At 40.8% G+C, this 27,786-nt stretch overlaps 1 protein-coding gene across 3 annotated transcripts; it reads left to right on the top strand.

The window, feature by feature from the left end:
- Positions 1–338: 338 nt before the first annotated feature.
- TMEM62 (transmembrane protein 62) lies at positions 339–25,661 on the top strand. Of its 3 annotated transcripts, none has more exons than XM_057403898.1 (14): positions 339–615; positions 3,353–3,464; positions 4,508–4,645; positions 5,692–5,737; positions 8,888–9,029; positions 11,004–11,128; positions 11,276–11,398; positions 15,528–15,683; positions 17,128–17,287; positions 19,478–19,591; positions 21,512–21,596; positions 23,102–23,206; positions 24,050–24,168; positions 25,076–25,661. In XM_057403898.1, the coding sequence occupies exons 1-14, from the start codon at positions 433–435 to the stop codon at positions 25,400–25,402; spliced, it is 1,935 nt and encodes a 644-aa protein (XP_057259881.1). In that variant the 5' UTR covers positions 339–432; the 3' UTR covers positions 25,403–25,661. The 3 variants fall into 3 exon arrangements, with proteins under 3 accessions (XP_057259881.1, XP_057259883.1, XP_057259884.1); XM_057403900.1 differs by having other exon boundaries at positions 340–615; positions 25,169–25,661; XM_057403901.1 differs by lacking the exons at positions 339–615; positions 3,353–3,464; positions 5,692–5,737 and having other exon boundaries at positions 4,566–4,645.
- Positions 25,662–27,786: the final 2,125 nt, after the last annotated feature.

Below are 27,786 nucleotides of genomic sequence, written 5' to 3'. Positions count from 1 at the left end.
CAGAGTGAATGTTTGTATGATGTACTGGGAAGACAAGAGGATGAGGCATTGGTCTCTTCGTATGCCGGGTTTTGCTCCAGCCGACCAAAGGAACGGCCCGAGGCCTCCTTAGGGCACATACTTCCCCCAAAATCACCGAAACGGTTTAGGGGCTACGCCAGGCCGCGCGTTTCAGGTAACGTTTCGGCCTGTAGCGTTTTAGCCGAGCCGTTTAACAGGCGCCCACAGGCCGGCCGCTCCAGGCAGACCACGGCGGAGGAGGGGAGCCCCCGCCCGGCCGCCCCTCGCGCTGCTGTCGGTCCTCCGGGCCAACCACAGAGGAGCGGCAGGGGCGGCCCGATAAGCAGAGCAGGGGGGTGGGCCGCGACGCGGAAGTGCTGAAGCCGGCGGCGCTGCCCGGCCCCGGGCAGGAGGGTCCGCCCGGGTGGGCGCATGGTGGCGGGGCGGCGCAGGATGCTGAAGCTGGCCGCGGGGCTGCTGGCGGCGGCTGCTGTGGCGCTGCTGCTGGATTGGTGCGTGCCTTCGGGGGCGCCAGCGCCCGCGGCGGGTCAGCGCCGGCGGGACTCCCTGCCCGCCCCCGGGGCAGAGGCCGCCAACCTGCTGTGGGTGGTGCAGGTGAGTGGGGCCGGGCCGGGGCTGCTCCCCTTCGGCGTCCCCCAGGCTGCGGCGAAGGACGGGCGCGGGGTTGGGGTCCCCGATGGCCTTCCCGCTGTGGTGGGAGACTCTGACACCTCCTCCCGGGAAACGTCCCTTTTTGCTGTTGCGGAGGGTCTCTGTCAAGCAGAAGTTACAGGTGTTCGGCCAGAATACCCAATGTGCGTGGTAGAAGCGAGTAATTAAAGCTTTAATTATTACACTATCCTGTGTACTATCTCGGTACCCGATCCAGTATTATCTACTGGGGTAGTAGATAATGCCTGTCCCTGTCCCCTTCCAAAGCTCAGGAAAGTTGTGTGCATGAGAAAATAGTTACACAGATTTTTATCAACAGAAGGTATTGGGCCAGTGTAAGAGTGACGTGTGTTAGGTTAAATGTGCACAGCTTTCTTTCCAGGTTGAATGTAAATGCAAATTAACTTGGCATAGTCTTGGAAGTAAACTGTCACCTCTGGGTACACCTGTAGCCTCTCTTCGACTCTTTCCCCCAGATCATTCTTGAAGCGCTTAATGTATAACTGACCGCAAGCTGTAAATGTATTTGCAGGTAATCAATGCCTGAGATGTCACAGAGGTTGCATCCAGTTCCTTCTAACAAATAGGCTGCTTTTGCTATTTTGTTTTTATTCTCAAACCCAAGGACACCTTGCTTAAATGTACTAGTTGCAGCCAGTGCCCTTGGTGCATCAGCCAAATAAATGTATTATTAGTCCTTATGTTCTCTCCAATTACTATGTATTTGCAATGTCAAATTTTCAGTAATTTTTCCTTAAGTGACTTAGGGCTTATCTCTACTGCAGAGTAGATTTCAAGATGAGAGATATGCTTGAATTAAGATAGATAAAGCCCCTATCTTGAGTTGCTGTCTTGAAGAGACTCAACTACAGCAGCATATAGCAGCTGCAAAGCTATGCTGACAAGCAGCATGCACAGATCCATGCAGCGTCTCCCATGTTCTCTCTGGTTGTGTTACTTCAAGTGGAGTTCTCCCAGGAATAGGTCACAGTGCAGCTAATTTGAGACTTGGCTTTACTTTCAAGTGTTTATGTTCTCTTTCAGATCTGCCCTTTAACAGATGTCTTATCATAGACCCAACTTGGAAATAAATCAAGCACTAAATCCAGCATTGTGCCTGATGATGTTGTGGGAAACGGGCTTCAGGCTCCCTGGTGACTTCAGAGGTCTAACTTCAGTCACTGGATAGGGCCTTTTGTAGATCTTAAACTTGTATCATAGTAGAGGAAAAAAGAGAGAAGATCTTTGTAGAAAATCAGGCTTCCCAAACACTGACTGATAAAAGGTTGGGAATTTACATTCTTCATTGTTATCGGTAGAGAGTCTCGTGAGACTTTTGCTCAAGCATCTGGAAACAGCAAAATTGAAGTTTTTATTTTCTCTGTTTGATTGCTGATCTGTTCATAGATAGATGAATTGCAAATCCACAGGCTGAGAAGCAAAATAAGACATTGTATCCTTGTCAGCAGTTGAATTAGATTTAATGTATTGAGGTAGTTTTACTATGCTTTTTGATTCATACTAGCTTGACTATATTAATAAAAATGAAGTTAAGGTTATGTCTGAAAATGTTTACCTTTTTTTAGCATCCAATTCTGATATAGGCAAAAATTACATATAAGCAAATGGGGAATTTCCCTAAGCAGAGTTAAAAAACTGTTTTCAGGCAATGCTTCCTACGTATTCAAATGGCTGAGTAAATAAACACTAAGGCATTTTGTCTCCAAGGTATTTCATGTAGATTTCTCAAAATGGAAAAAGATCCAGGTTTATTAAATTGAACGTAAAAGTTAATGTTTTTCTTTCTCAGTCAGTGATATCATCAGATGGCCATGAGCATGTGCTCACTGGTTTTTGAGTGTCAGATTTGTTTAAACTGAGGGGGATAAGTTACTAATTCATTGAAATGGAATGGCAGGTGGAATTGAAAGCATTCCCCTAAGATTTACTTGGGACATACCTGAAAAAGCATAATATTAACAACAAAAAAAAATCTTACTTTTCTTATTCTCTGCATCCCATCCTGTAGGTATCTTCTGATGTGAGGGCTTTGACTGTTCAGAAATGAACAGCACCTTTTGCAGTTATGTGCGAGTGGTATCATCATTTCTTGGACAATCTTTGTGTTCATGAAGCACATGGAATAGGTTGTAAACACACTCATTAGCTCCATTAGAATGCAGGGATAGAATGTAATAAGTCCTTCCACCCAGCTGCTGGAAATGGCACACCAGGTACAAAATCAGTTATCAGTATGCTTCACGTCTTAGGTGACTTTAATCTTGTTTTGCTTTGCAGAACTACTTACTGTTATCTCTTGCAGCAAGATCATTGTGTTGTACCAGAAGCTCACAGAATTTGAAAGTCAACAGGCCAACTTAAAGCCATCAAAACTTGCTGTAGATAGCTAAGCATTTCCTCATATCATTGTATGCCCTTAGATTGAAAGAGATTTTCTCAGTGTAAATATGATTCTAGGGGTTAGAGATGCAGTGTTACATGTTTGCTCTGCTTTTTTTCTTCCCTAATCGTCCACTTCTGTTTCTCTCTGTATCCCATGTACTGATATGAATCACTACGACTGCTCTTACTTTGCATTCTTATATACGTGATTTTGCAGAACAAACAGGGCAGCAATAATCCTCTGCTTGGGACAGTGTTTAATTTTTCTCTTTTGCAGGTGTCAGATATTCATATCAGTAGATTTCGGGATCCCAAACGAGCTCCTGACTTCGAAAAATTCTGTTCCGAAACAATTGATATAATTCAGCCAGCACTTGTTCTAGCAACAGGTGAGCAATTCACCATGTGGATTTCCTGTTGAATGTGCTGTCAAAGGAAGAGCAAACAAGGAAACTTTAAAGCCTTAAGGTATCTTGAGCAATGGCAATGGAGTTTCAACTGCAGATAGACTGCTAGAAGCAGAAGAGAATAACTTTGCAACTTAAGAGAATTAGTTTTTGTTCAGTGAGTGAGTCTGACAGTGTTTAGTGTATATTATATGTAAGAGACATAATTATGCAATATAGTTACAGTTTTTCCAATACTTATTACTTCACCTTAGTTGTCCCTAGCAGCTCCCTTCCTTCTTGTCCTCCTGCTAGTAACTCTACATCAGTCTTCACTATTTGAAATTACAGAAATTATCAATGTCTGTGATAAGTCATTAGAAGCCAGTTCCTCTCAGAACGATCCCTGCTCATTTGTATGAAATTCACCTATCAATTAATGTCAGATTTCATTGCTGGTTCCTGTTTGAACATATCGTACCAAGACAGGTGAAATAAGCCTTGCCATTCCATTTGATAGCTTGCTATTGAAACAGACTAAGTTTTGGCAAGCGAATAAAAACACTTTGAGCCACTACTATATGCGAGGCTTTAGAATCTTAATGTTAGACCTGGACTTTTGTCTCTACAGGGAGTTACCTATCTGCTGCTTGCTTTTTAAGTTAAGAGTTCAGAAATAGTTAGCATTCATCCTTAAACTAGCAATGCAGGAAGGCATTACTGTATGAACAGAGCTGGGAATGGTTCAAACTCTAACTGGAGCTTGCGGGGATACAGAAGGTGTGAAGTCAAACAAAGCTTCTCTGACTACAGTCTTCAGGTATAACGAATATGTCATAATTGTCTTTATTTTGGTATGGCATTAGTGAAAGTGCTGCAGTGATGTGGCTGATAGATGTTTCAAGAGGCTGCCACATCTACCTTACAAGGTATTTACCTCTCATAGCAGATGACTGGAGTGTTTAATGCACTTACTCTAGGACACATGGATGGCATGCTCACCTAGTTACAGTATGTGTGTAAGCCTTGCCTTTGTGCACTTTCAGGTGACCTCACAGATGCGAAGACAAGAGATAAACTGGGATCTGAGCAGGTAGAAGTAGAATGGAAAACTTACCAGTCAATCCTGAAGAGATCAAGGGTCATGGAAAAAACCAAGTGGATAGACATCAAGGGGAATCATGGTAAGAAGGAAATTAAACACTTATTTCTTTCCTGAGATTACAGAGCTGATTTAGACAAGTTAGAATATCGAGGTAAAATAAAAATAATCTAAAGAATATAGTACTTAGTAGCACATTAGTGATGGCTATGAGCCAGTAGAAGGGCTTGCCATCTACATGTTTGCTTCACCAAGGGCACACTTTGTTTAGAGGCACTTACTGGAATATTAGTACCAGGGAAGAAGGAGTCTTCGTTTATTGCTTTTGCCTTTCAAATGGTAGAACAGAGCTCCAGACGTTAGTTTCCAGGTCATTAGCTTATATACCCCCTTTTTTAATTGAAGGGCAAACTGTAACCTTACCCTATTGAAGAAATGGTTTGAATTTACTTTTCATAGACCTGCTCCCACAGGTTTAAGTTTAAAAGTGTCACACATTCAGCATGTAAAGGAAAATTGATTTCTTTTGAACAGAAAGACCTCATAGAAGTTTGTACACATCCTAGTTGTTGCTACATTCTAAGCAGTCAAACACAAGCTAACAACCTTTTAAGCTATATAAGCCAGCTGTTACAAGAAGGGCAAAACTAGGAAGCCTAGCACTTGAGGAAAAAAAGTGCATATGTTGTCGTATGCTGCCCATATGTGACTTTTCACTCCTATTTCCCTATCAGGCCTTTGTTACCAGCCTTAATGACGGACTTAGGCTGCAGGAGAAACCTCCCTAAGTTGCTGTCTGTTTTATACACACTTTTTTCTGGTGCTATAGCTACTTTATTTTCCTTGCATAAGTTAGATCTTGCCTATAGAGAATGCACTCAGTCCAAAAAGCCTTATGACCAAAGTAGAAACACGTGATTAGCTTTTAGCCACTAAATGGCAATTTACATTCCCAAAACAACTTTAGCTTTGAGTTGAAACTTAAATGAGAAAACTGTTTTTCTTTTAGGTCTACTGCATCAAGTATATTCTGTGCCTGCTGAGACAGCTTTATTTCAGCATAAGGAAATAAAATACAGAGGTCAATGATCAATTTGATCTTAATCTCTTTTTTTCTCTCCCTTACAGATTCATTCAACATTCCACACCTGAATAGCATTCGGAATTACTACAGGTACTTTTATTTACCATTATATTCAAGATCAAACTCGCTAGACAATATTGTTTTCAGTTTCACACATATGCTTTTCTCACTGACTTTCCTATAGTTCAGTATCGTATTTGCTATTCCCGCTATCGTTTCTGATGCCAGTTAGTAGACCAGACTAATAGTAAATAGAGCATTCTTTGCACAGACTGCTTATTTCTTATCCCTCTGTGTTTTGTAATTGAACATATTGTAAATCTGCCTGTGGCTAGGAAATGTTTTGTTACATGTTCAGTTTCCTCAGAGCAGTTGTATGATGTATTTCTGTTCCCAGGGAATGCTTTTCCTCCTCAAAATACATGAAAGAAAAGAAAAAGAAAGCAAGAGAGTACTTCACTTTTTAAAATGTTTTTTCTGCATGCACAAGAGGGCTTTTCATGTCATATAGGTCTAAATTTTTTCCAAGCCATTTTAGAAAACTGAAAGTAGAGCAGGAAGAAGGCAGGTGGTGATGATGTGTGGGCAAATGTTCTTGAGGAACACATTTAAGATTTACTTGTGAAGATAAGTGAGGAAAATTCCCTTTCTTCAGCTGGCTGTTTTGCTTGCACATTGTAAAAGTAACCTCAGTTGTAACTTGTGTTTAACTTTGTGTCCTTAGCATCTGAACACAAAATCTTGTTTCATAATTTTGGTGGTGCTTTCAGCTTTGACTCTTTGGAACTGGAGGAGGACTTGGAAATCTAAACTCGACTTTAATTCAGGCTCTTAAGCCACCCACTTTTCAATAAGAGGACACGTTAAACATCTGATGTCTGGGCAGATATGTTTTCCCATAAATTCTGTGGGATAGGATCCTACAGCAGCTGCATTTTCAGGAGAACATGGAATTTATATGTGGATTTACCATAAAAGGATGAATGTAGGGTGCTAACAAGGCTTTTGGATGCGCTAGTGCAGTGCAGTGCACATCCCTGTATCTTTTGCCACAGTTGTGGCTACATGACAGTCTGTTATCGGTCTTCCACTCTAGCTTAAGGCCGCTATCAGAAGCCCTAGTGACACACATGGGAAGATGCAGCACCAGTGAATTTGCCAGATCATCTATGAATTTTTGCTTGGCCTGGACAAGCTTATTGATTGGATAGATGCATGAATCATCTGCCTCTAGTCTACACTGAAGATGCACTGATAGTGTAGGCTTAAATTTTAGACTAACAATAGTGCGTGTGCCTTTAACATAGTAGAATAGACCAAACTGTTCTAACTTACTAACACTAAGAGAGAAAAGAGTGTTCAGCTGATAGGGAAGGAACATCATGGGACTGATAACAACTAAGGAGACAGTAAATAAGACCAAGGATGTCAGCCTTCAAGATAGCAGAGTGGCGCCCAACACAGAGCGAGACTGGAACAGAACAGAAGCAAGGACATACCAACTGCTAACTCAGCACTAGGACCCTGTGAGCATGCACAAGCACTGAGGTCATTCAGTAAACACAGTGAGGAAGACTACCAGCGATCACTGTCATAGAAAGACAGAAATTGTAGGTTATGACCCCGAGCTTTCAGTTTTCTTATTGAAGTTCATAATAATAACTTTAATTTCAAAAAAAGAAAACATTGTGAAAGGGCCTTTATGGCGTTGGAAGTATTGATTTCTATCAGAAACTTGGTTTTAATATATTGGCTTCAGGACAACCTTTCTGGCAATTTCACTGTTTATTCTGACTGGTGGAGGAACAGTGATATGAACTGCTTTCCAATTGGCTGTGTTCAAACTATAATCATCATCTGAACTCATGGATGTTTTAGCTTCCACATATCATGGAGGGAATTAAAAAAAAATAGCAATGACACCACCCCAAAAGCCCCAAACCCCCAAAAAATCAAACTTCCCCCCCCCCCCCCACCCCAGCCTAAAAGGTTTTAGTTAATCTCAGATTTACTTACAATTATTTTAGTTACATAATTTAAATCTTAATCGAGCAATTTAGTAGATACCATTTGTTGTAACGTTATTTATCTTTGCCAATGGAGGATATGTGCCATTCCCATCTAGCATAAAGTATCAAAAGCACTTCCATTTTAGAAGTTTAAAAAAAAATGAAAATACATGTTGTCAATGGAAAAAGAGCAAACAATGAATATATTCATTATTACATGTATTTATCATAGGAAATATTAGCATAAAACCATGGAGGGGGAAAAAAGGTGGAATTAGTTGACACATCTCGTGCTTCCCTCCCTGTTTACAGGTCTTTCTAAGAGTATTTCAAGATTGAGATGCAAGAGTGTAGTTAACATCACGTAACATGCTAAAGAGCAGCAACGCTTTTTGCTCTCTTCTCCTACTCTGTGTAATTCTGATGACATTCTACAAGTGTCAGGAGAACTAGTAAGATTTGCTATATCAAGAAATGAAAAAAAGCAATAAGCAAGAGGAAATGCTGCATCCTTTGCTGTGTATAAGATTTTGTGTAGTGTGGTGTTTCTGTTTTGGATCTTCTGGAAAATAACTGGAAAGGTTCAATGTTTCTTTGGTTCAAGATCATATTTCATTAGCCAACAGCTGATCATTCTAAATCAGAATAACGTAAGGGACCTTCAACAAGTCATAGAATCATAGAATGATTAGGGCTGGAAGGGACCTTAAGGTCATCTGGATCATCTAGTTCCAACCCCCTGCCATGGGCAGGAATAGTGAAGACAAGACTTGATGTCTCTCATATTTCTACGTAAGCAAAGAAAGATTCTTTTTGAAAAACTATTTCAGATACCAACTATAAACACAAGACAATAACTTGTTTTCCTTTGCAGGTCTCCTTCAATTAAGAGTCGTGTAAGATCCTGCTGTCCCTTCATGTTGCCTATTTATTTTGTATCATTTATGCTGCTAGCCTGTCCATTATCCATAAAAACATACCACATAGCTCAGTTTATGCTAACACTTTTTGAAATGTTTGTGTACTAATCTGCTGCTTGTCTTATATGACATGTGTGATGCATCTTTGAAGTACAGAATCTCAATGCCGTTGATGTTTTAGAAGAGCCTTTACTGCAGTAACAAGGTGGAACTAGAGCTAATGCAAGAAATTTTGCATTCATCCTACACAGGTCATTTTTGTCAATGCTGCAAGGTTTCCTAACAGCAATATTTCCATTTTATTTTGGCAGGAAATACTCTGCCTGGCACAAAGATGGCTCTTTCCATTACATCCACACCACCCCGTTTGGGAACTATTCATTCATCTGTGTGGATGCCACACTAAGCCCAGGCCCTAAGAGACCCTACAATTTCTTCGGGATTTTAAACACGGTATTTTATGAGTCTTGGCATTCCATTTTGCTGCTGGCTTACTTCTATAATGGCTTGTTTGGGGGGTTTTATAAAGAAGAATTGTCTGGAAGATTTATGCTCACCTAAAAGAGTCTTTATGCTTTTAAGTTATTAGGCATTTGGGATATTTATTTAGAAAAATGAGTCTGTCACTTAACATGTAAAGTATCAGTGTTTTCTCTTAAATAATTCAGTACAAAAATGTCAAATTAGACATTTTAAGGACACTGTCAGTAGTTTCTTAGCATTTAGCTAGGCTTGCATGAGAATTTCCTTATATGCTGTAAAGTTTAAAACAAAATCAAACTTTCTCATTTCTCATCTCCTTTTTGCTTTGTTAGATGCTTTTTTTGTTGTTGTTGTTGCTAATATTACAGATTAGAGAGTTGCACTTCTCAATGGAATAATTTGAAAGATAATACTATAAAGAAATGTGGCATCAGACATGAGGTCTGATCTTCCAAGACCATAAAATTTACATGGTATTGTTTTGAGAATAACATTAATCCCAATGTTTCAACCGCATATCATCTTAGATAATATTTTGCTTCGCTTTTATTTTTTTCTGTATAGTTTATTGATATGATTTTCTTCTTGAGATACTCTTCTGAAGTGTTGGCAGAGAGTTACTGGGTTCTGGTAAAGAGATGTCATGTTTTGCCTATGATAAATACCTCAGGGAAAAGTAAAAAGTTCTCCCTCTAATCTTGTCTAAAGAAGGCTGGACATCTAATTAAGTGTTTGTAAAGTGCCTGGTGATGCTTAGATAAAAGGTGATGTAGGAGTGTCGAGTACTCTTCTCCCTGTTTACTGTAATCCATAGTGGGTGCAGTAGATTTGCAGACAAACTCTCAAGAAGCTAAGAAATGCTGTTGAGTCTAGAGCTCCTTGGCTGCAGTAAGTCAAGGATTTGCTTGCTATTAGTAGCAAGAGTCTAGGGAACATCATTTGCAGATTTTTGCACAAAACTGAAGGTGGATACCTGTAAGATTTAAATCTCTGCCAGAAATTTGAAAAATAAATTAGATTTGTGTTAGTAATTTGATTGCATAGCCTAGATAAAAATATTCTTAAAGCCCAAATTCATAAAGGCAAATGAAGAATCATTTCACTTGATAAGCCCATTACATTAACCCAGAATGGTATTCTGGATTAATTCTTTTTGAATATACTTTTATTTCTGTTTGCTTTGTTCGTGCCCTTCAGTGTTTCTTTTCAGGTAGGAGGGAAAAGAATATGTTGGTGGTTCTCTGCATTACCCTAAAAGATGATCTGCAAAATGGTGGAAGAGTGGATTTAAGTTCTTTTCTGGTTTTAGTTTTCCTGCCTACTCTGTTAGACTTTGAGATCCTATTAGTATTGGGATTCTGTCTGGACAGTGAGTGGCTTATTTAATATTGGAAGTCAGACAAGTAAAGGAGATGAATTTTACCTGCTGTGTATAGTGTTAGTTTTGCTGAACTTTAACAGCAATGGCTGAGTAATATTTTCAAGATTCAGTGTCATAATTCATCCAGTTAAATGCCTGAAGCATATGGTGCACAGTTTGTGGCCTGTCATGCCTATAAAGGCTGTCTAACAACTTAAGAGATAATATGGATGATAACTATAAGGTAAAGATGTTTGTAAAGTCAACTCAAGTGTGTTGTCATTGACTATATAAATAAGCAGCAGAACAGATAGAAATATCATTTACAAAGTACTTCTTTATGTTGTACTTTTCCTATGTTCACTTGCAAGGAAGGTGTTGAGTGTCTTGTTTTTGCTTTATTTTTCCAGCACTGGGTTTTAGGGATAGGTCTAGTAATACATTTTGGTCATTCCCAGGTCCTGGAAGCAACTGAGACTATTCTCTTCATTGGTGTCTTTCTGCTTTTGTTTTGCTGTTCTTTCCAAGTAGCCTAGCATTAAGCAGCTTTGTTTGGTTGTCTTTCAAACACCTGCCCGTTTCAGAATCAAATGAAAGAACTATCTTTGATGGCAACACAAAGTCTGCGCAGCAATCATACTGTCTGGTTTGGTCATTTTCCCACCTCAACAATCATCTCCCCAGCCCCAGGAATACGAGCATTGATGAGGTAAGAGCTTTCTTTTATTCCTGTATGTTTTCAGTCTGCAGTACATTTCTTGCCCCTCTTCACATCCTTGTCTGTCACTCTTCAGGTTTTCTGCAGTGGTATTTTCTTCTTAGCAAAATAATCACAATTCTTATGTTCTTTTATTAGTTCTGCCACAGCCTATTTATGTGGACATCTCCATACACTGGGTGGGCTGATGCCAGTCTTGCATAGTCAGCACCGTGGTGGCACTCTGGAACTTGAACTGGGAGACTGGATGGATAATAGAAGGTAAGTAAACCCTAAGTGAGCAAATTGTCATATGGAGCCTACTGGTTATGCTGTGATTCCCTGTTATGCTGTTTGAAGAGCTTGCAAGAAGCATTAGATCTGCCGGACAGATAGTCTTTTTGTCAATTCTCCAGGATACAGGGGAGGACCTAAAAAAAGCTAGGAGGATTAGCAAGGTTAATAAATGGTTAAAAGGGTGGTGTCATAGGCAGGGGTTTGGGTGTCTTGAACACAGGACCCAAGTTTGTAGGCCAGGTCTAGTGGGGGCTGGTGGAGCTGGTCTGATGAAGGGAAAGAGCAGTTTTGGTAGGAGGCTTGCCAGACTGGTCAAGGAGGCTTTAAACTAGATGTGTTGGGGGAGGGGGGCATCATTCCATCCCAACACACCCAGTCAGTTGCCAGAACCTATAATAAATGCTCAGAGCAATGTAGAGATATCCCAGCTGCTCCAGCCAACGAGCCGGCTTCATTTGGAGCTCAGCTCAGATGCCTCTATACAAATGCCCGTAGGATGGGGAACAAACAAGAGGAATTAGAGATGTGTGCACATCTACTGGGGTATGATATAATAGGCATCACAGAAACATGGTGGGATGGCTCCTATGGCTGGAGTGTTGGAATGGAAGGTTACAGGCTTTTCAGAAAAGACAGGCCCAGCAGGTGGGGAGGGGGAGTTGTCCTTTATGTTAGGGATAGGCTGGAGAGTATGGAACTCTGTCTGGGAACAGGTGAGCAGTTAACAGAGAGTTTGTGGGTCAGGGTTAAAGGGAAAACAGCGAGAGGAGACATTACTGAGGGGATCTGTTACAGACTGCCTGATCAAGGAGAACCTGCAGTTGAAGCACTCCATAGACAGATAGGAAAAGCCTCACGCTCACAGGCCCTTGTTCTCATGGGTGACTTCAACCACCCTGACATCTGTTGGAAGGATGGTACGGCCCGGCACAAGCAATCCAGGAGGTTCCTCGATTGTGTGGGAGACAACTTCCTTCTGCAAGTAATAGAGGAGCCGATAAGGAGAGGTGCCATGCTTGACCTTGTGCTCACCAACAGGGAAGGGCTCGTTGGAAATGAGACGCTCTGGGGCAGCCTTGGATGCTGCGATCATGAGATGGTCGAATTTGAGATCCTCAGGACAGTGAGAAGAGCGTGCAGCAAGCTCACTGCCCTGGACTTCAAGAGAGCGGACTTTGGCCTCTTCAGGAACCTGCTTAGTAAGGTTGCATGGGATATAGCCCTAGAGGGCAGGGGGGCCCAAGACTCTTGGTTAATATTCAAGGATCACCTGCTGCAAGCTGAGGAGGGTTGCATCCAAACCAGAAGGAAGTGCAGCAGGAGGGCCAGGAGACCTCCTTGGATGGATAAGGAGCTGCTGAGGAAAATTCAATGGAAAAAAGAGGCTTATAATAACTGGAAGCAAGGACAGGTGGCATGGGAAGAGTACAGGGATGTTGTCCAAGAAGCTAGGGACCTGGTTAGGAAAGCTATGGCCCAGTTAGAATTAAACTTGGCTAGCGATATTAAGGATAACAGGAAGGGATTCTACAGGTATGTAGCAAATAAAAAACAGACTAGGGACAATGTAGGCCCCCTCAGGAAGCTCTCAGGAGAACTGGCTACACAGGATTTGGAGAAGGCTGAGGTTCTGAATGACTTCTTTGCCTCGGTCTTCACTTGCAAAGGCTCTGACCAAACCACCCAAGTCTTGGAAGGCAGACGCAGGGACTGTGAGAATGAAGACCTTGTGCCCACTGTAGGAGAGGATCTGGTTCGAGACCATCTTAAAAATCTGAACGTGCACAAGTCCATGGGACCTGATGAAATCCATCCGTGGGTCCTGAAGGAGCTGGCAAATGAAGTTGCGAAGCCGCTGGCCATCATATTTGAGAAATCATGGCAGTCAGGTGAAGTTCCCAATGACTGGAAAAAGGGAAATATAACCCCCATTTTCAAGAAGGGGAAAATGGATGACCCGGGGAATTACAGACCAGTCAGTCTCACCTCTGTGCCTGGCAAAATCTTGGAGCAGATTCTCCTGGATGGCATGCTAAGGCACATGAAAAACAACAAGGTGCTTAATGACAGCCAGCATGGCTTCACTGAGGGGAAATCCTGCCTGACCAATTTGGTGGCCTTCTATGATGGGGCTACGGAACTGATGGACAGGGGTAGAGCAGTTGATGTCATCTACCTGGACTTCTGCAAAGTGTTCAACACTGTCCCACAAGACATCCTTGTCTCTAAATTGGAGAGACATCAATTTGATGGATGGACCACTCGGTGAATAAAGAACTGGCTGGATGTCCGCACACAAAGAGTTGTGGTCAATGGCTCAATGTCCGGCTGGAAACAAGTAACGAGTGGTGTCCCTCAGGGATCAGTGCTGGGACCGGTCTTGTTCAATATCTTCGTCACTGACGTGGACAGTGGGATTGAGTGCACCCTCAGCAACTTTGTCGATGACACCAAGCTGTGTGGTTCAGTTGATACCCTGGAGGGAAGGAATGACATCCAGAGGGACCTTGACACACTTGGGAGGTGGGCTGATGCCAACCTCATGAAGCTTAACCATGCCAAGTGCAAGGTCCTACACCTGGGTCAGAGCAATCCCAGGCACAGGTACAGGCTGGGCAGAGAAGAGATTCAGAGCCTTGGGGAGAAGGACTTGGGGGTGTTGGTCGATGAGAAAATGAACATGAGCCGGCTTCAGTGTGCGCTTGCAGCCCAGAAAGCCAACCGTATCCTGGGCTGCATCAAAAGGAGCGTGACCAGCAGGTTGAAGGAGGTGATCCTGCCCCTTTACTGTGCTCTCCTGAGATCTCACCTGGAGCATTGTGTGCAGTTCTGGTGTCCTCAACATAAAAAGGACATGGAACTGTTGGAACAAGTCCAGAGGAGGGCCACGAGGATGATCAGGGGACTGGAGCACCTCCTGTATGAAGACAGGCTGAGGAAGTTGGGGCTGTTCAGCCTGGAGAAGAGAAGGCTGCGTGGAGACCTCATAGCAGCCTTCCAGTATCTGAAGGAGGCCCATAAGGATGCTGGCGAGGGGCTCTTCATTAGAGACTGTAGTGACAGGACGAGAGGTAATGGGTTAAAACTTAAACAGGCGAAGTTTAGATTGGATATTAGGAGGAAATTCTTTTCCTGTTAGGGTGGTGAGGCACTGGAATAGTTTGCCCAGTGAGGCTGTGAATGCTCCATCCCTGATGGTGTTCAAGGCCAGGTTGGACAGAGCCTTGGGTGATACGGTTTACTGTAAGGTGTCCCTGCCCATGGCAGGGGTGGTGGAACTAGATGATCTTAAGGTCCTTTCCAGCCCTAACTATTCTATGATTCTGTAACTTGTTATTACTATTGGTATGTTTGAAAAATTTCTCTATGTATAACTTTGGGATTTTTTTCCTCTATACCAACAGTGTGCTAATAAATTGAGTAGAGTAATTTTTAGATTAATTCTTGATACAGAATCATATAATCAATTGGCCTATTTAGAAATTAAAAAGAAGACATCTCAAAGTCCATTTAGGATTCATTTAGGATTCAAATAGACAAATCGTAATAAATTGTAATAAAATTCAGCATCACTACTTCAAAATATCCATGTTTTGCCCCAGCTGTTAGAAATTTAGAGACAAAAACAGTCTACCTAGGAAATATTACCTTAGCAGTGTATCAAAAAGTGTCTGATGCTACATGAAATGTATAATAGTATATTAGCTTGTATATTAGCTTTTATCCTGCAGTAATCTCAATAGATACTTGTATGCCTATAGGAAGAGAGCACACTGAGGTCTATGTCTGTAACTAGAGTACCTACTCAGACACTGTAGTAATGTACCTTTTATTTGAATTCTATAACGTTCATTTATCTGATTCGTATGCAAAATTCAATAGATTTTGGTTTGGAATTTTGTGTAATGCTTGAGTGATTTATAAAAAAAATGAAGCTGATCAGAGGTAACCATCTGTACAGTTAATACAGGAGAATTGGTTAAGATAGGATCAGCTACAGAAGAGAATAAATGCAAAGTAAAAGAAACAAGTTCTGTTTTGGACCTTGGGAAGCATGGGAGTCAGCTGGGCATGCAGTAGTTTGTATTAACAAATTTTTTTCCTTTCATTATAGGTACCGGATCCTTGCATTTGATCATGACCTCCTGAGCTTTGCAGATCTTACCTTTGAAGAATGGCCTGCAGTCCTCATCACCAATCCCAAATCCTTCCTTTACAGCAGTTCTGCTCATGAACCACTAGACAAAATTCTTTATTCCACTCATATCAGGTACCCTGTATTCTCCTGATTTTTACAATATTTAACAATATTATGATAGTCATTTTTGGTTATAATGTACATCTATATATGTGTATACATAAACCCTTTTTTTAAAATGTGTATGTCCATCGTTCTCAGATTTCAGTTTTCTCTGGAAGATTGTTCCTGAGAGCTCAGTTTGTGTCATATCTGTGATAAAAGGAGATTACATAGAACAAGTTCATGTTCATTTTATTTATGCAGTTATTTCCCTTGAAGTCAGTTGAACTTATTTGTGTAACCAAAGCTGGTAGAGTTAGATTAACACATAATTTGTGTTATTTATCTTACGTGGTCATGTTGCTTCCATTGATTTGGAGATTTTGTATGTATTTTTCCAAGTGTTTTCTCTATTTGCATTGGACTTCTTAGTCTCTTGTGATTTCAGTTTTACATCCTTTATATATTAAAACAGCTTATGGCTCTGCCAATTTTCATATTGGGCTTAAGTCTCTCTATCTCCCCATTTTTACCTTTTCTATTTTTTTTTAAATTTGTTTTTCAAATTTCTATGCCCTTTACAACATCTTATATTTGCTGTTAGACTAATACGCATGAAATATATCAGTATATTACATACGAAGTATTACAAGCAAAGGAAGTTTGCCATACTTTTCAGTTAGGAAGCAGCCTACCTACTTTCCAGTTTCTTATTTAGAACCTTATCTGAACATTCTTATACTAAATAGATGAACTGTAGAATCATTCACCATAACTATGTGAGATGCTGTCATTTGACTGAAACATGGTCTGGAATGCCTTTTGTATTGCCAGAAATGAAAGAAATTGTATGTGCAATGTATTGAGTCTATATTAGTATCACTGTTTCTCTCAATATGAGCACTTCCAAGTGATATCCATTTGTTGGTATTTCAAATCTGTATTAGTTGTCTTGTGTTCCACTCCATTTCTCATAAATTCAGTTACAAAGACCAAGAGGTTATATTCTGACTAGCAAAAAGGAAAAGAAAAATAAGAGGGAGGGGAACAAATATATCCAAGAACAGAGACCTTTAGAGAGAGAGACTGGCAATTTTTATTGAAGACCTCTACAATATTTGGTTATGTGTCTGTATGTGTGCAGGAGGATTTGTGATAGCAAATGTTTTAACAGTGGCAAGAGTTCTAAGATCATTTCTGCTAGGACCTGGAGATGTCTGCCACTTTTTGTCTGTTCCACAGCCCAGTTTTCTATCCTATCCTTTTGCACAATACAATACAAAACTTTCTAACTGTAGGAAAGAACTACCATGTTACCATTAGCCTTACAGATGTTTCATCAGTTTAATTTCTAACTCTTTTGAACTCTGAAGTAGAAGAGTTCAACACTTTAGGGACTTCTCTTCAGGAAGTAAGGACAAATCTGTAAATCCGGTAACAAATCTGTTTATTTTGATGTTTATTCACCCCTTAGAATTCTGGCCTTCTCTCCTTCTGTCATTACCTCCATCGAAGTTTATATAGATGGAGTTTACTTGGGGAATGCACATCAGGTATCTGGGCCTCTCTATGTACTAAAGTGGAGCCCGCAGAACTACAGTGAAGGGTTCCATCACATAGATGTGACTGTCCAGGTAAGCTGTTGGCATTCTTTGTACTAAATTTTTTATGTTGTCATGTCTGCTCCATCACCCTTCTGCATCACATAAATAGGGATGAAATACATGATACAGACTTCCTTTCAGGTTTGTCTGATTACAAAAATGAAAGGATTTATTAAATGAAAAAACACTGCTGACCACAAAACCATACATAAAGCATCTGGACAAAAGAAATAATTCTTATTTTTCATCAGAAATATAGTAAGACATGATAGAAAAGCAAGTAATTGGTCAAAAATAAATTATTTTGGGTAACAGGCAAAATTAACTTTTAAGGTTGTCTTAGAAAAAGAAACAATTGAGCTCGATCAAGGAAAATAAGAAGTAGCCTCATGTTAGTTCAGAAGGCTAAGGAGCTGGATCTGTAAGATTGGAATGCTGTCTTTGATTATCTGTTTGAATTTCTTTTTATTACTTCTTACAGGCTGACAGCTAATACAGCTTCTATTTCCTCGAACATCAAGTTTAGCTGATGTTAGATTACTGGGTGCAAAATAGGTTTTTTCAGTGAATGCTTCTGTTCTCGGTACTGTATTTTATTTTTGTACCTTCAAGTGGTCTTGAAGAACTTGATCAGACTGTTCTAACATTCTGTCCATTTGCACAATAGCAATGGGAAAGTCAGCTTTGTCCTGCTTGGTGGACCCCAGCTTGGTATTCCTTCTCACAGGAAAGCAAGCGTTTTCTTCCTAAAGGCCTTTCTGTACTGTCAGTGTTCCACCTCCCAGCTTGTTACTGATTTCTGTGGTGCTTTATCTGCAAAAGCTACATTTTATAAGCGGTTTATTTTCTGGGGTCTTTTGGGTTTTTTTAATGATGATGAAAACATGCACAAAACTGAGTAACATTTGAAGAGGGTTATAAAGGCCTGCATAGCAACAGTTGCTTGCAAATACATGCTGGTTGTCAGGTAACTGAATGGGATTTTTAAAAAATGAATTTCCTTTCCCCTCCAGTCATAAATCACTATTACATCTAGTAACCAAATAGTTTTTGGAAAGCAAGGAGGATGAAGCATTAACTTGAATTAGGTACCTAGAGAAAATATGACTGCTTAATTGTACATTGTTCCTTGGATTGTCCAAATATTGCCTCAGCTGTAATCACACTAAACACACTGAATCCTCTACTATAAATAAACCTTTTATTAGGTACTGGAAGATAAGGTGTTGTATTGGTTTGCATGGCAAGGTTTTGATAGCAGGGCGACTACAGGAGTGGCTTCTGTGAGGAGCTGCCAGAAGCTTCCCCTATGTGCAATAGTGCCAGTGCCAGCCAGCTCCAGGACAGACTCATAACTGGCCAAGGCCATCAGCAATACTGGTAGTGGCTCTAGGACAACGTACTTAAGAAGGCAGGAAAGTTACTGCACAACAGCAGTGCTGCTGGCTGCTGGGTGGGGAGGAGGTAGAGAATTTGGGAGTAAAGTTAAGCCTAGGAAGAAAGGAGGAGTAGGAGGAAGGTGTTTTTACGATTTGTTTTTATTTCTCATGATCCTACTCTGATTGGATTGGTAATAAATGAAACTGATTTCCACAAGTTGAGTCTGATTTGTCTATGATGGTAGTTGGTGAGTGATCTGTCCCTGTCCTTATCTCGACCCACAAGCATTTTATGGTACTTTCTCTCCCCTGTCTAGCTGAGGAGGTGAGTGATAGAGCATCTTCAGTGGGCATGTGGCATCCAACCATGGTCAACCCACCACAGCTGTCAGTGTTACACATGCAGAAATATCAAACTGTTAAATAAAGGTAGCACTGTTATTGTTTATTAATATCAGTTTCTAGCAAATATGCCAGAAAATCAGCACAACAAAGCTTTTAAAATAGTTTAAGATGGGCTATTATCCAGAATTGAGCTTTCAGAAAACCAGTGGTGGTGGTGCCAATAAATAGTCACTGTCTTCCACAAGTTGCTGAATCTCTGAGAGGTTCTTATTCATATGTAGCACTTCGAGATTATGATCTTACGGTCACCAGTTTACTTGGAACTACAAAACTGACAGTAAGTAATTCTTTGTAGATAGAACTATTTAATATAGCAGTATGCCTGATATGCATGCGTCAATTGGATCTTCCCAGAAAATCTCCAATGATAATTAGCAGCTTTAACAGGATAGTTTGTGCCCTACTGGTCTCTAATTGCTCTCTTCTTTCACTCTAGGATGCTTCAGGTAGAATTAGTACACGGAGTCATATATTTGCTATGGAAGAAACCCTCTCTCTTAGGTTTGATTTTTGGCCATCTGTTATTCTTCTCACTGACCACTATGTTCTAGTAAGTGCTTTCAGCAAACAACTTTCATTCCGGGTTGGTTTCCCCAGAGACTGCAGTATTTTGCTAATTCCTGGTGGACTTGAATGCACTTTGCTTTTTCCAGATATGACTCCATTGGAATTTCACAAATATTTCAAGTTTCCTTTCTCAAGTTGCACACTTCAAACATGAATGTGCAGCAGGGGTTCATGCAAACAGTTAACTCCATGGATTTAATCACAATTGTCCAATCTGGGACATAGGGATATGCACATTTTGTGTAAGCAAGAGGAAGAAAAGAATCTCCTGGAAACAGTAGAAAAGGAAAATATTAAAGAAACCTTCACTGTGATCTCTTGCAATGTGTGTACTGGCAAGACTGAAAAGTCTCCTATTAGCTGCTGCTGTTATAGGTAGCTCTAGCAAAGAGGAAGGCAAAATTCCCATTGACTTCCATAAATTCCAGGTCATATAGAATCATAGAATAGTTGGGGTTGGAAAGGACCTTAAGATCATCCAGTTCCAACACCCCTGCCATGGGCAGGGACACCTCACACTAAACCATATCATCCAAGGCTTTGTCCAACCTGGCCTTGAACACTGCCAGGGATGGAGCATTTATAACCTCCCTGGGCAACCTGCCCTCCCTGGGCAAAAGGTCTGTAACAGATCCCCACAGTAATGTCTCCTCTCGCTGTTTTCCCTTTAACCCTGACCCACAAACTCTCTGTTGACTGCTTACCTGTCCCCAGACAGAGTTCCATACTCTCCAGCCTATCCCTAACATAAAGGGCAACTCCCCCTCCCTGCCTGCTGGGCCTGTCCTTCCTAAAGAGCCTGTAACCTTCCATTCCAACACTCCAGCCATAGGAGCCATCCCACCATATTTCTGCGGTGTCTATTATATCATACCCCCGTAGAGGTGCACACATCTCTAATTCCTCTTGTTTGTTCCCCATCCTACGGGCATTTGTATAGAGGCATCTGAGCTGAGCTCCAAATGATGCCGGCTCATTGGCTGGAGCAGCTGGGATATCTCTACATTGCTCCGAGCAGTTATTATAGGTTCTGGCAACTGACTGGGTGTGTTGGGATGGAATGATGCTCCCCTCCCCCAGCACATCTAGTTTAATGCCTCCTTGACCAGTCTGGCAAGCCTCCTACCAAAACTGCTCTTTCCCTTCTTTATCAGACCAGCTCCACCAGCCCCCACTAGACCTGGCCTACGAACTTGGGTCCTGTGTTCAAGACACCCAAACACCACCCTTTTAACCATTTATTAACCTTGCTAATCCTCCTAGCTTTTTTTAGGTCCTCCCCTGTATCCTGGAGAATTGATAAAAAGAGTATCCGAGCTCCAGAGCCCCTAACCACCTTTCCCAGGGCTCTGTAGTCCTTCTTTATGTTCCCCAGGCTACTACTATCTATATCCCTAGCTCCCACATGTATCACTAGAAACGGGTAAAGAGTGTTACAGGTTAGCACGTGCAAAGAAGGCATGTCATGATAGTTCAGGTGCACTTACAGAACAATGTAGGAAAGTCCACATGACTGTAGACAGTATCATCATCAGCTCAAAATTATGATGTTAGTTTCATTAATCAGTAAGTGATCTTGTCCACAATGTCTTGAACTGCAGTTCTGTGCAGTACAGCACTTAGAACGTGTTTCGTGTAAGAAGTGTATTTACACTTTTTCAATGGATGTGTTTTACAAACCCCATTTTTTAAAGATTCAGCTCAATCACTTGCAGCCATCCAACTGAATTCAAGTCAGTAAGATGCAAGTCCAGTAACTTAGAAACTTCTTTTTACTCTTCAGTTCAATGACACCATCAAGCTTTGAACATGTGTTCCAGTTAGAAATCTTTGTATCATTCTGTCAGTGCTCAAAGGCAGTGACTTCTCTGGGGCTTGCTTAGAGTCAAACCTGTCATTTCAGGCTCGTGTGCTCTTTGGACTGATCGTGCTGATTCAGATCACCTTGCTCATTATTTCCAGGTATCTCCAAAAGCCAGCACTCAAAGGTATGAACCAGTGTTTGTCTGTGGTTTTTATAGGATCTACTTTTCCCAAAACCTAAGTAGTTGCACTGTTAATACCCATACGCATTTTGCATTTTGCATCTGGTGCTTTGACTGGGTTCTCAGAAGCTGCTGTTTTGCTTTTAGGGGGACCCAGAAAACTTCCGATATATCAAATAAAGTAACTTAAAAACTAAAAACTTGATCAGATATCTTTGTTTAAACAGAAATTCAAATAATTGAAGTGAAAACATTTTAATTTTCTCACTGAAGAATCCAGTGTAAAGGAATAGGAATATTTTATTTTATATTAGTTCTGCAAGTGTGCTTGTTTCATTGCAGCTGACATAGAATTCTGTGTCACCTGAGTGAAGAAGCACTTCCTTCTACAAAATCATTCTTGTTAATCTTTGCAAGGAACATGAACAGGCTTGGGTCTTTCTCAGAATAATATTAAGACCAGTTCTGTCATAACTTGGAATTCAGTTTGTGATAAATCTGGTAAATGAAAATTAATGCTGTTAAGCTTGTGGTGTTTATCCTTTAAACAGTTGTTTGAACCACACCTTACTAATGAGATTTTCCTGGAAGCCACCTCCCTTCCTATTCATGTCAGTGTATGTCCCTTCCTTTATACTCCTAATCACATAGCATCCTGAGGTAACTACAGCTGCTGCTTACATAAAGGAAGAATAGAACTGCAGTTGCCTTTATGGAATTCAGCAGCTAAAAATGAAAAGAGCTAGCACTCTGTGATCGGCCAGGTCCCTGTAGACATGACAAATGCTTTACCCATTAGTGAACAACTTTGTTAGAGCTGTTGATTTCCAAAGATCAAGCTTGCCTTCTGGGAGTTAATGCTTTGTGAGAAGGGCAGCCATGTAATAGGTGAAACTCTAAAAGCTTTGTTAGGAAGCCTCTCTTCATCTCAGCCTGTGGTATGCTTCAGTTGGAAAATGAATATTGCTTTTGGTTTGTGTGTTTTATTTGTTCACACACTTGTCAGAATGCTGCCATTTCAACACCTAGCCTTCATTTTATCTGAGTTGCTATCAGATCTCACTAAGTAGATTTAATCAAAGAAAATCCAATTAATCTAGCCCATGCTGAGCTGCCTTTTTGGGTTTGCCTAGCTACTGTTTGGATTTACTTTTCATTTAATTTTCTCCATGTTTTTCGTTCTAGCTAACTTCATTTTCTGGGTATAGAATGGTCGTTCAGTTTTATTTACATACAGTAAGTGTACTCATTTAGAATGGCAGCTGCTTCTGTTGTTTTAAACATAGATTGTTATATTTATCAGTTCCTTGCTTTCAGTTATCACAGTAATAGTAGAAATACATTCCTTTGCATCTGTTCTCTTGACATACCAAATATTAATTTTACATTTAATAGAATGAGTAAATAATGTACAGATTTGTTTCACAAAGACAAATATATCTATTTTTATATGTGCGTGTGTTGCAACCTGAATCAAGTGTATGTTCTTAAATGCTGTCTCTCTTTAGAAAAGCCAGGATTACTTACTCTGACCTCGTATTCCCTCCATGTCTTCAGTAAAATAAACACCCTCTATTACTCAATTCTGGTTCTGAATTTATACACCATTCTGGGTAAGTAACCTAGAGTATGGGAGGATTTAAATTACTGTTTTTAAATTACACATCAGATGCTGATGAAAAATGAGACTTCTAACATCACAGAGAATAGGGAAAATATAAGTTACAAAATCTATGTGGAACTTGAAAAGTAAACGTCCAAAGAGACTAAAGGTTTATTTGAAGAGCCTAATTTGGAGCCCTAGAATTAAATGCTCACTTTACTTTCAGAGTAATTAATAATTTGAGTGTCTTTAAATTTAATTGGGTTTTCACTTACTCTTTGAGTAAGATCTGGTTGTATCTGGGTGTAAAATAAGTACTTGGAATGTACATTTCACAGGACATGTCACTTAAGACATCTGGGCTCCCATGCTAACAATCTTAGTTCATTTCTCCTCTGCTGATATATTACTAAAATAGCTACTTTTTTGGCAGTCAGCGTAGGGTGCATAACAGTGCAGCCTGTCGATACTGACTTCTGAGCTAAGCCAAGCTGGAATTGTTTATGACTTGCTGTAATTCTGGGGAAAGGCCAGTGTTTGATAGAACTAATCTTTTCACTTCTCTCATAAGGAAAATGTTGTCTGTGGTGTTGAAAATGGTCACAGAGATGAAACCAACTTAAAAGTATTTTCATTGCGTGCCACAAATCATTGGTGTACGGTGATATTTTCACATTGGGAATGTTCATCAGATTGCTGTTTGCTGAAGGTGAAAACATCAGGCTTATTACTGCAGACAAGCAATAGAGAAGTCATTTTCCCCGGCTGACCACTTGGTGCTCAGGAATACAAAGGGCTATGTGGGAAATGCCATGTCTATACTGATGGTGCTGTGTGGTTTCCTCTCTTCCAGGACCATGGTTTGTAGGTGAACTGATAGATGGCCACGTGGGGGCCTGCTTTTCCTTTGGGGTCTTTGTTGGTGGTTCCTTCTTACAGGGCAGTCTGACATTCGTGGCTGGGATTTTACAGGTACATATTTATCCAAATTAAGCTGACAAACTGCTTTTTTTCTGAGAATCTTTTTTCCTGTTACTTTTTTTAATAGTTTCAGAAAGAAAGGAGTCTTGGAAGGATAGAGCAGATTAGTGGCCATGCCTGACTACAACAGCTCGTTCTTAACTTTCTGCAAATGTTAAGGGCAGAAGGGAAGGAGACCGTGCATTATTGTCTCAGGCTTCCCTTTTGCGCTGTTTGATGTTGCTTTGGGCTCACTGCATGTCTGCATTAGAGACCATCTCTACAGATTTACTACTCCACATTTTTTGTCCTTGGCTCACACAAGTCACAGTGATTAAGCCAAAGAAACTTAATGACCAGGGCAGCCCTTGCCGGATGAAGATCAGTAGGTGTCACTCTCCAAGTACACACAAGTCTAGTTTTCCCAGCAGTCTGACCTGCCTGCCCTCTGGTTTTCCCAGCTGCCATTAGTCTGAGAGGGTGTGTAGTTCCTTGGCATTTAAACCAGACTGAGCTTGTGTTGCCTCCTCCATGGTCCCTCCCTTACGCCAGTGCTAATGCTTTTCTGACACTACAGTGGGCTGGGTCACAGGGCTAAACTGACATAAGGACTTTCCGTTTTTACTGTGCTAGTATTTTGCCATGTGTAGCTCCCTGAACCAGCTCCAGGAAAGGTCAGATTCATGTCAGCACCTCCCACAGCAAGGGAGAGGTCAGGAATGCTTGGCCTGGACTGAGACACAGGCAGCCACAGCTCTATCAGCTGCAGTGTTGAAAGTGCATCCTGAGATTCCAGCTCTGGGAACTGTACTCAGCTTTTAGAATGGGACAGTTATACTCTTTATCTTCCTATGTCCTCATGGATGTTATGCAGAACACTTGGCTTCCTCATCGTATTTTATTCTGCTTTTCCTTTCAGATGTTGTTTTTCAACCTGCCATTGATGGCCTATCTGTGCTGGTGCCTGTTGCTGCGATGCCAGGGTCACAGTTTCTGTTCTCACATCCGTCAGGCCCGACACATCATGGCTGTGCTTGTCCACGTGGCAATGACACTCCTCCTGGCCTGGCAGGTCTATTCTTGCTATTTCCTGCAGCGAACCTATGGGATGTTGGCATTCTTCCTCTCCCCAATGCGAACATGGCTGGTGCTGCTGACCTCAGCTCTGATTTATAAGACCTGGACACTGAAAACATCTGAGCTCAGAACTTACATAGTAGAAATGAAAAACTGTCAGAGCTCCTGAAGTACAATATAAGTACTTTAAGTTCTTTGACTTAGAAACTGCCAAGGCACAGCCTATAGTTTTGTGATGCTGGAATTCCATACAGCCCAACCATTAGGTGCTAAGATATGAAGCTGCACCTGCACTGCTACTGGGCTGTATTAAATAGTAAATGTATAACAATATGTAATATATACTTCTATTGTTTTATACAATATGCTGTATAATACATGTTAGGTAATACAGTTATACACTATACATTAATTCAGTATACAGGAAACTGTAGAATAATCTCTTTAATAGGGGCTATTAAAGAGATCACACTTTAATGTGATGATACAGAAGATAGATATGTCCATATGGATCACAAATGGAAATTTACTACTGTGAGTGGAAAAATATTTTTAATTCATTAAATTCTTGATTTTTATAATGCTGGGGGAAATTGAGAATAGATCTTGATAATGAGCCCTAGGGTTTGTGCTTGACTTTGCTTTTTATTTCAGGATTTACATTTATTTTTACAAGACCAGACCAGATGTCTTTATGAAGTTATGGTTATTACAAAGGTGCTGCGGTGGCCTTCACTGTAGGAGTCCTTTGCTTACACGCTTTGCCAGTTCATAATGCTGTATGTGAGCAGTTTACAGGCTGGTAGGTGTGTTTATGTGTATTTATGTCTATCTGAGCCATGGCCTATTGCTCTTGTCCTGGAAGAGCTGCTGAATTAACATGTTTTCTCTCTGGGAGGAAGGAGTTATGTCTTCCACTGCTGAAGCTGCCACTTTTCCTACATTGATCAGTGAAAGGATGGCAAATGATCAGTGTTGCTGGGATTCCCAGCTGAGTTCAGCTTTAAAGCAAAGAATGGAGACAATGTCCTCATGATGGGGGATGATGACTATCGTGTCTGTAAGCAAAGTCAGGGTTCTATTTCTGGGTGTCGGTCAAATGTGCCAAAGACTGACCTGGCAAAACTCATTTCTTGGTTTTCACTTTTTCTAAGTCTAAAAATGATGGAACAGTTACACTGATGAAGAATGTGATGATGCAGAGCCAAGAGAGCTGAGGTGCCTTTATCTGTGAAGTCAGAAGGATGCTGGCCTGCTTCACAAAGCTGCTGTAAGTGGAACATTAAAAATACCCTCAATAACTTTACAGTAACTTATTTATGGCTCCTCAAGAGAAAGGAGGAACAATTTATTTATAGCACCTTAGAAAAAAACAGCAATGACTGCAGAACATACAGGGAAATAAACTGAATTGGAAGAAAATCTCAACTACAACTAAGACCTTTTGCTATTTTTAAAAGGTGACAGCTTTCCTATTCCTTTATTCCTGTTCCTCAATGATTGACAATGTAATAGGAAAAAGAGAGTAACGGCTCTCATTTGCATCAGTTAAATACATTAAGAGAATACAGAGTGTCTATGTTGCTACATAAGTTTCTTTTGCAAAACTATCAGAAAATCAGAGGCAGGGCACAAAATTTATTCATAAGAAATTTGCAAAGCTGTGAGAAACGCTATGGAAAAAGTAATCATAAACTGACATTTTGTGATTAGATTACTTTTACATGATCAGGGAGCATAAGTGGCAATAAAATATTTCATTATCTATACCCTGTGACAAGACTCAGACTTCCTTTGTTGTGGTGGTTGCTGTCGATTGCAGTGTCATCAAATCTCAATGTAATCAAATGTCTGTGGACTTAAAAATCTTGCAGTGTGTCACATACTCGCTGTCTGGCTCCATGGAATGAGTTGGGTAGATGGATGGAATTCTGTTAAGAATCTCTCAGCACTATTCTTAGTGTGGTGAGCAAAGATGTTTTATTTGTAGATGTGTTATCCGTGGCTCCAAGGACCCAAATAAGAATCACATGCTCTGAAAGGTGGTCACGTTTGTGGTAATGATGTAATAAGTTCTGAGAGAAAGGGTATCACGGGTAACACACCACAGAAACTTAGAATCCTGCCCTGCATGGAAAGCACCCCTTAGCTCATGCTTTATAGACACAGCTATTGCAGCTTTTTGTTGCCAAACAGGCAAGTTAAACTTACCTTGTCTCATGATAATTGAGATAATTTCCTCCTTAGACAGTTTTCATAGAATCACAGAATGGTTTGGGTTGGAAGGGAACTTAAAGCTCATGCAGTCTGGGACAAGGAGGCACAAAAGTACAAAATGTAATCAGTTCTAAGTAATGTTAAGTGTGATGGCTTTGTAATGGAAAATAACTGCGGTGCTTGAAGGTAGTTGACATAGTTTCAGGTCCTTAGGACCTTAGTACAAAAGGTGTAAGAAAAGCAGAATAGAAAAACAGGACCTGGGGATGGGGAGTATCTGGGACTAGCAGACTCCAAGGTGGGCACAGATAAACTAACTGATAAGTAGAAGGGCAG

The sequence above is a fragment of the Pezoporus wallicus genome, unplaced genomic scaffold (genome assembly GCF_028554395.1).
Source record: "Pezoporus wallicus isolate ANWC-B61680 ecotype Strahan unplaced genomic scaffold, APGP_CSIRO_Pwel_v1 contig_8673, whole genome shotgun sequence".
In the NCBI taxonomy this organism is placed as follows: domain Eukaryota; kingdom Metazoa; phylum Chordata; class Aves; order Psittaciformes; family Psittacidae; genus Pezoporus; species Pezoporus wallicus.
This window is presented reverse-complemented; position numbering and strand designations above follow the sequence as displayed.

Excerpts from the sequence above, each read along its gene's own strand:
- TMEM62 (XM_057403898.1), top strand. The coding sequence starts at position 433 with ATGGTGGCGGGGCGGCGCAGGATGCTGAAGCTGGCCGCGGGGCTGCTG. Across the intron at positions 3,465-4,507 it reads AGCACTTGTTCTAGCAACAG|GTGACCTCACAGATGCGAAG; the intron begins GTGAGCAATTCA and ends GTGCACTTTCAG. Across the intron at positions 23,207-24,049 it reads GAATTTATACACCATTCTGG|GACCATGGTTTGTAGGTGAA; the intron begins GTAAGTAACCTA and ends CCTCTCTTCCAG.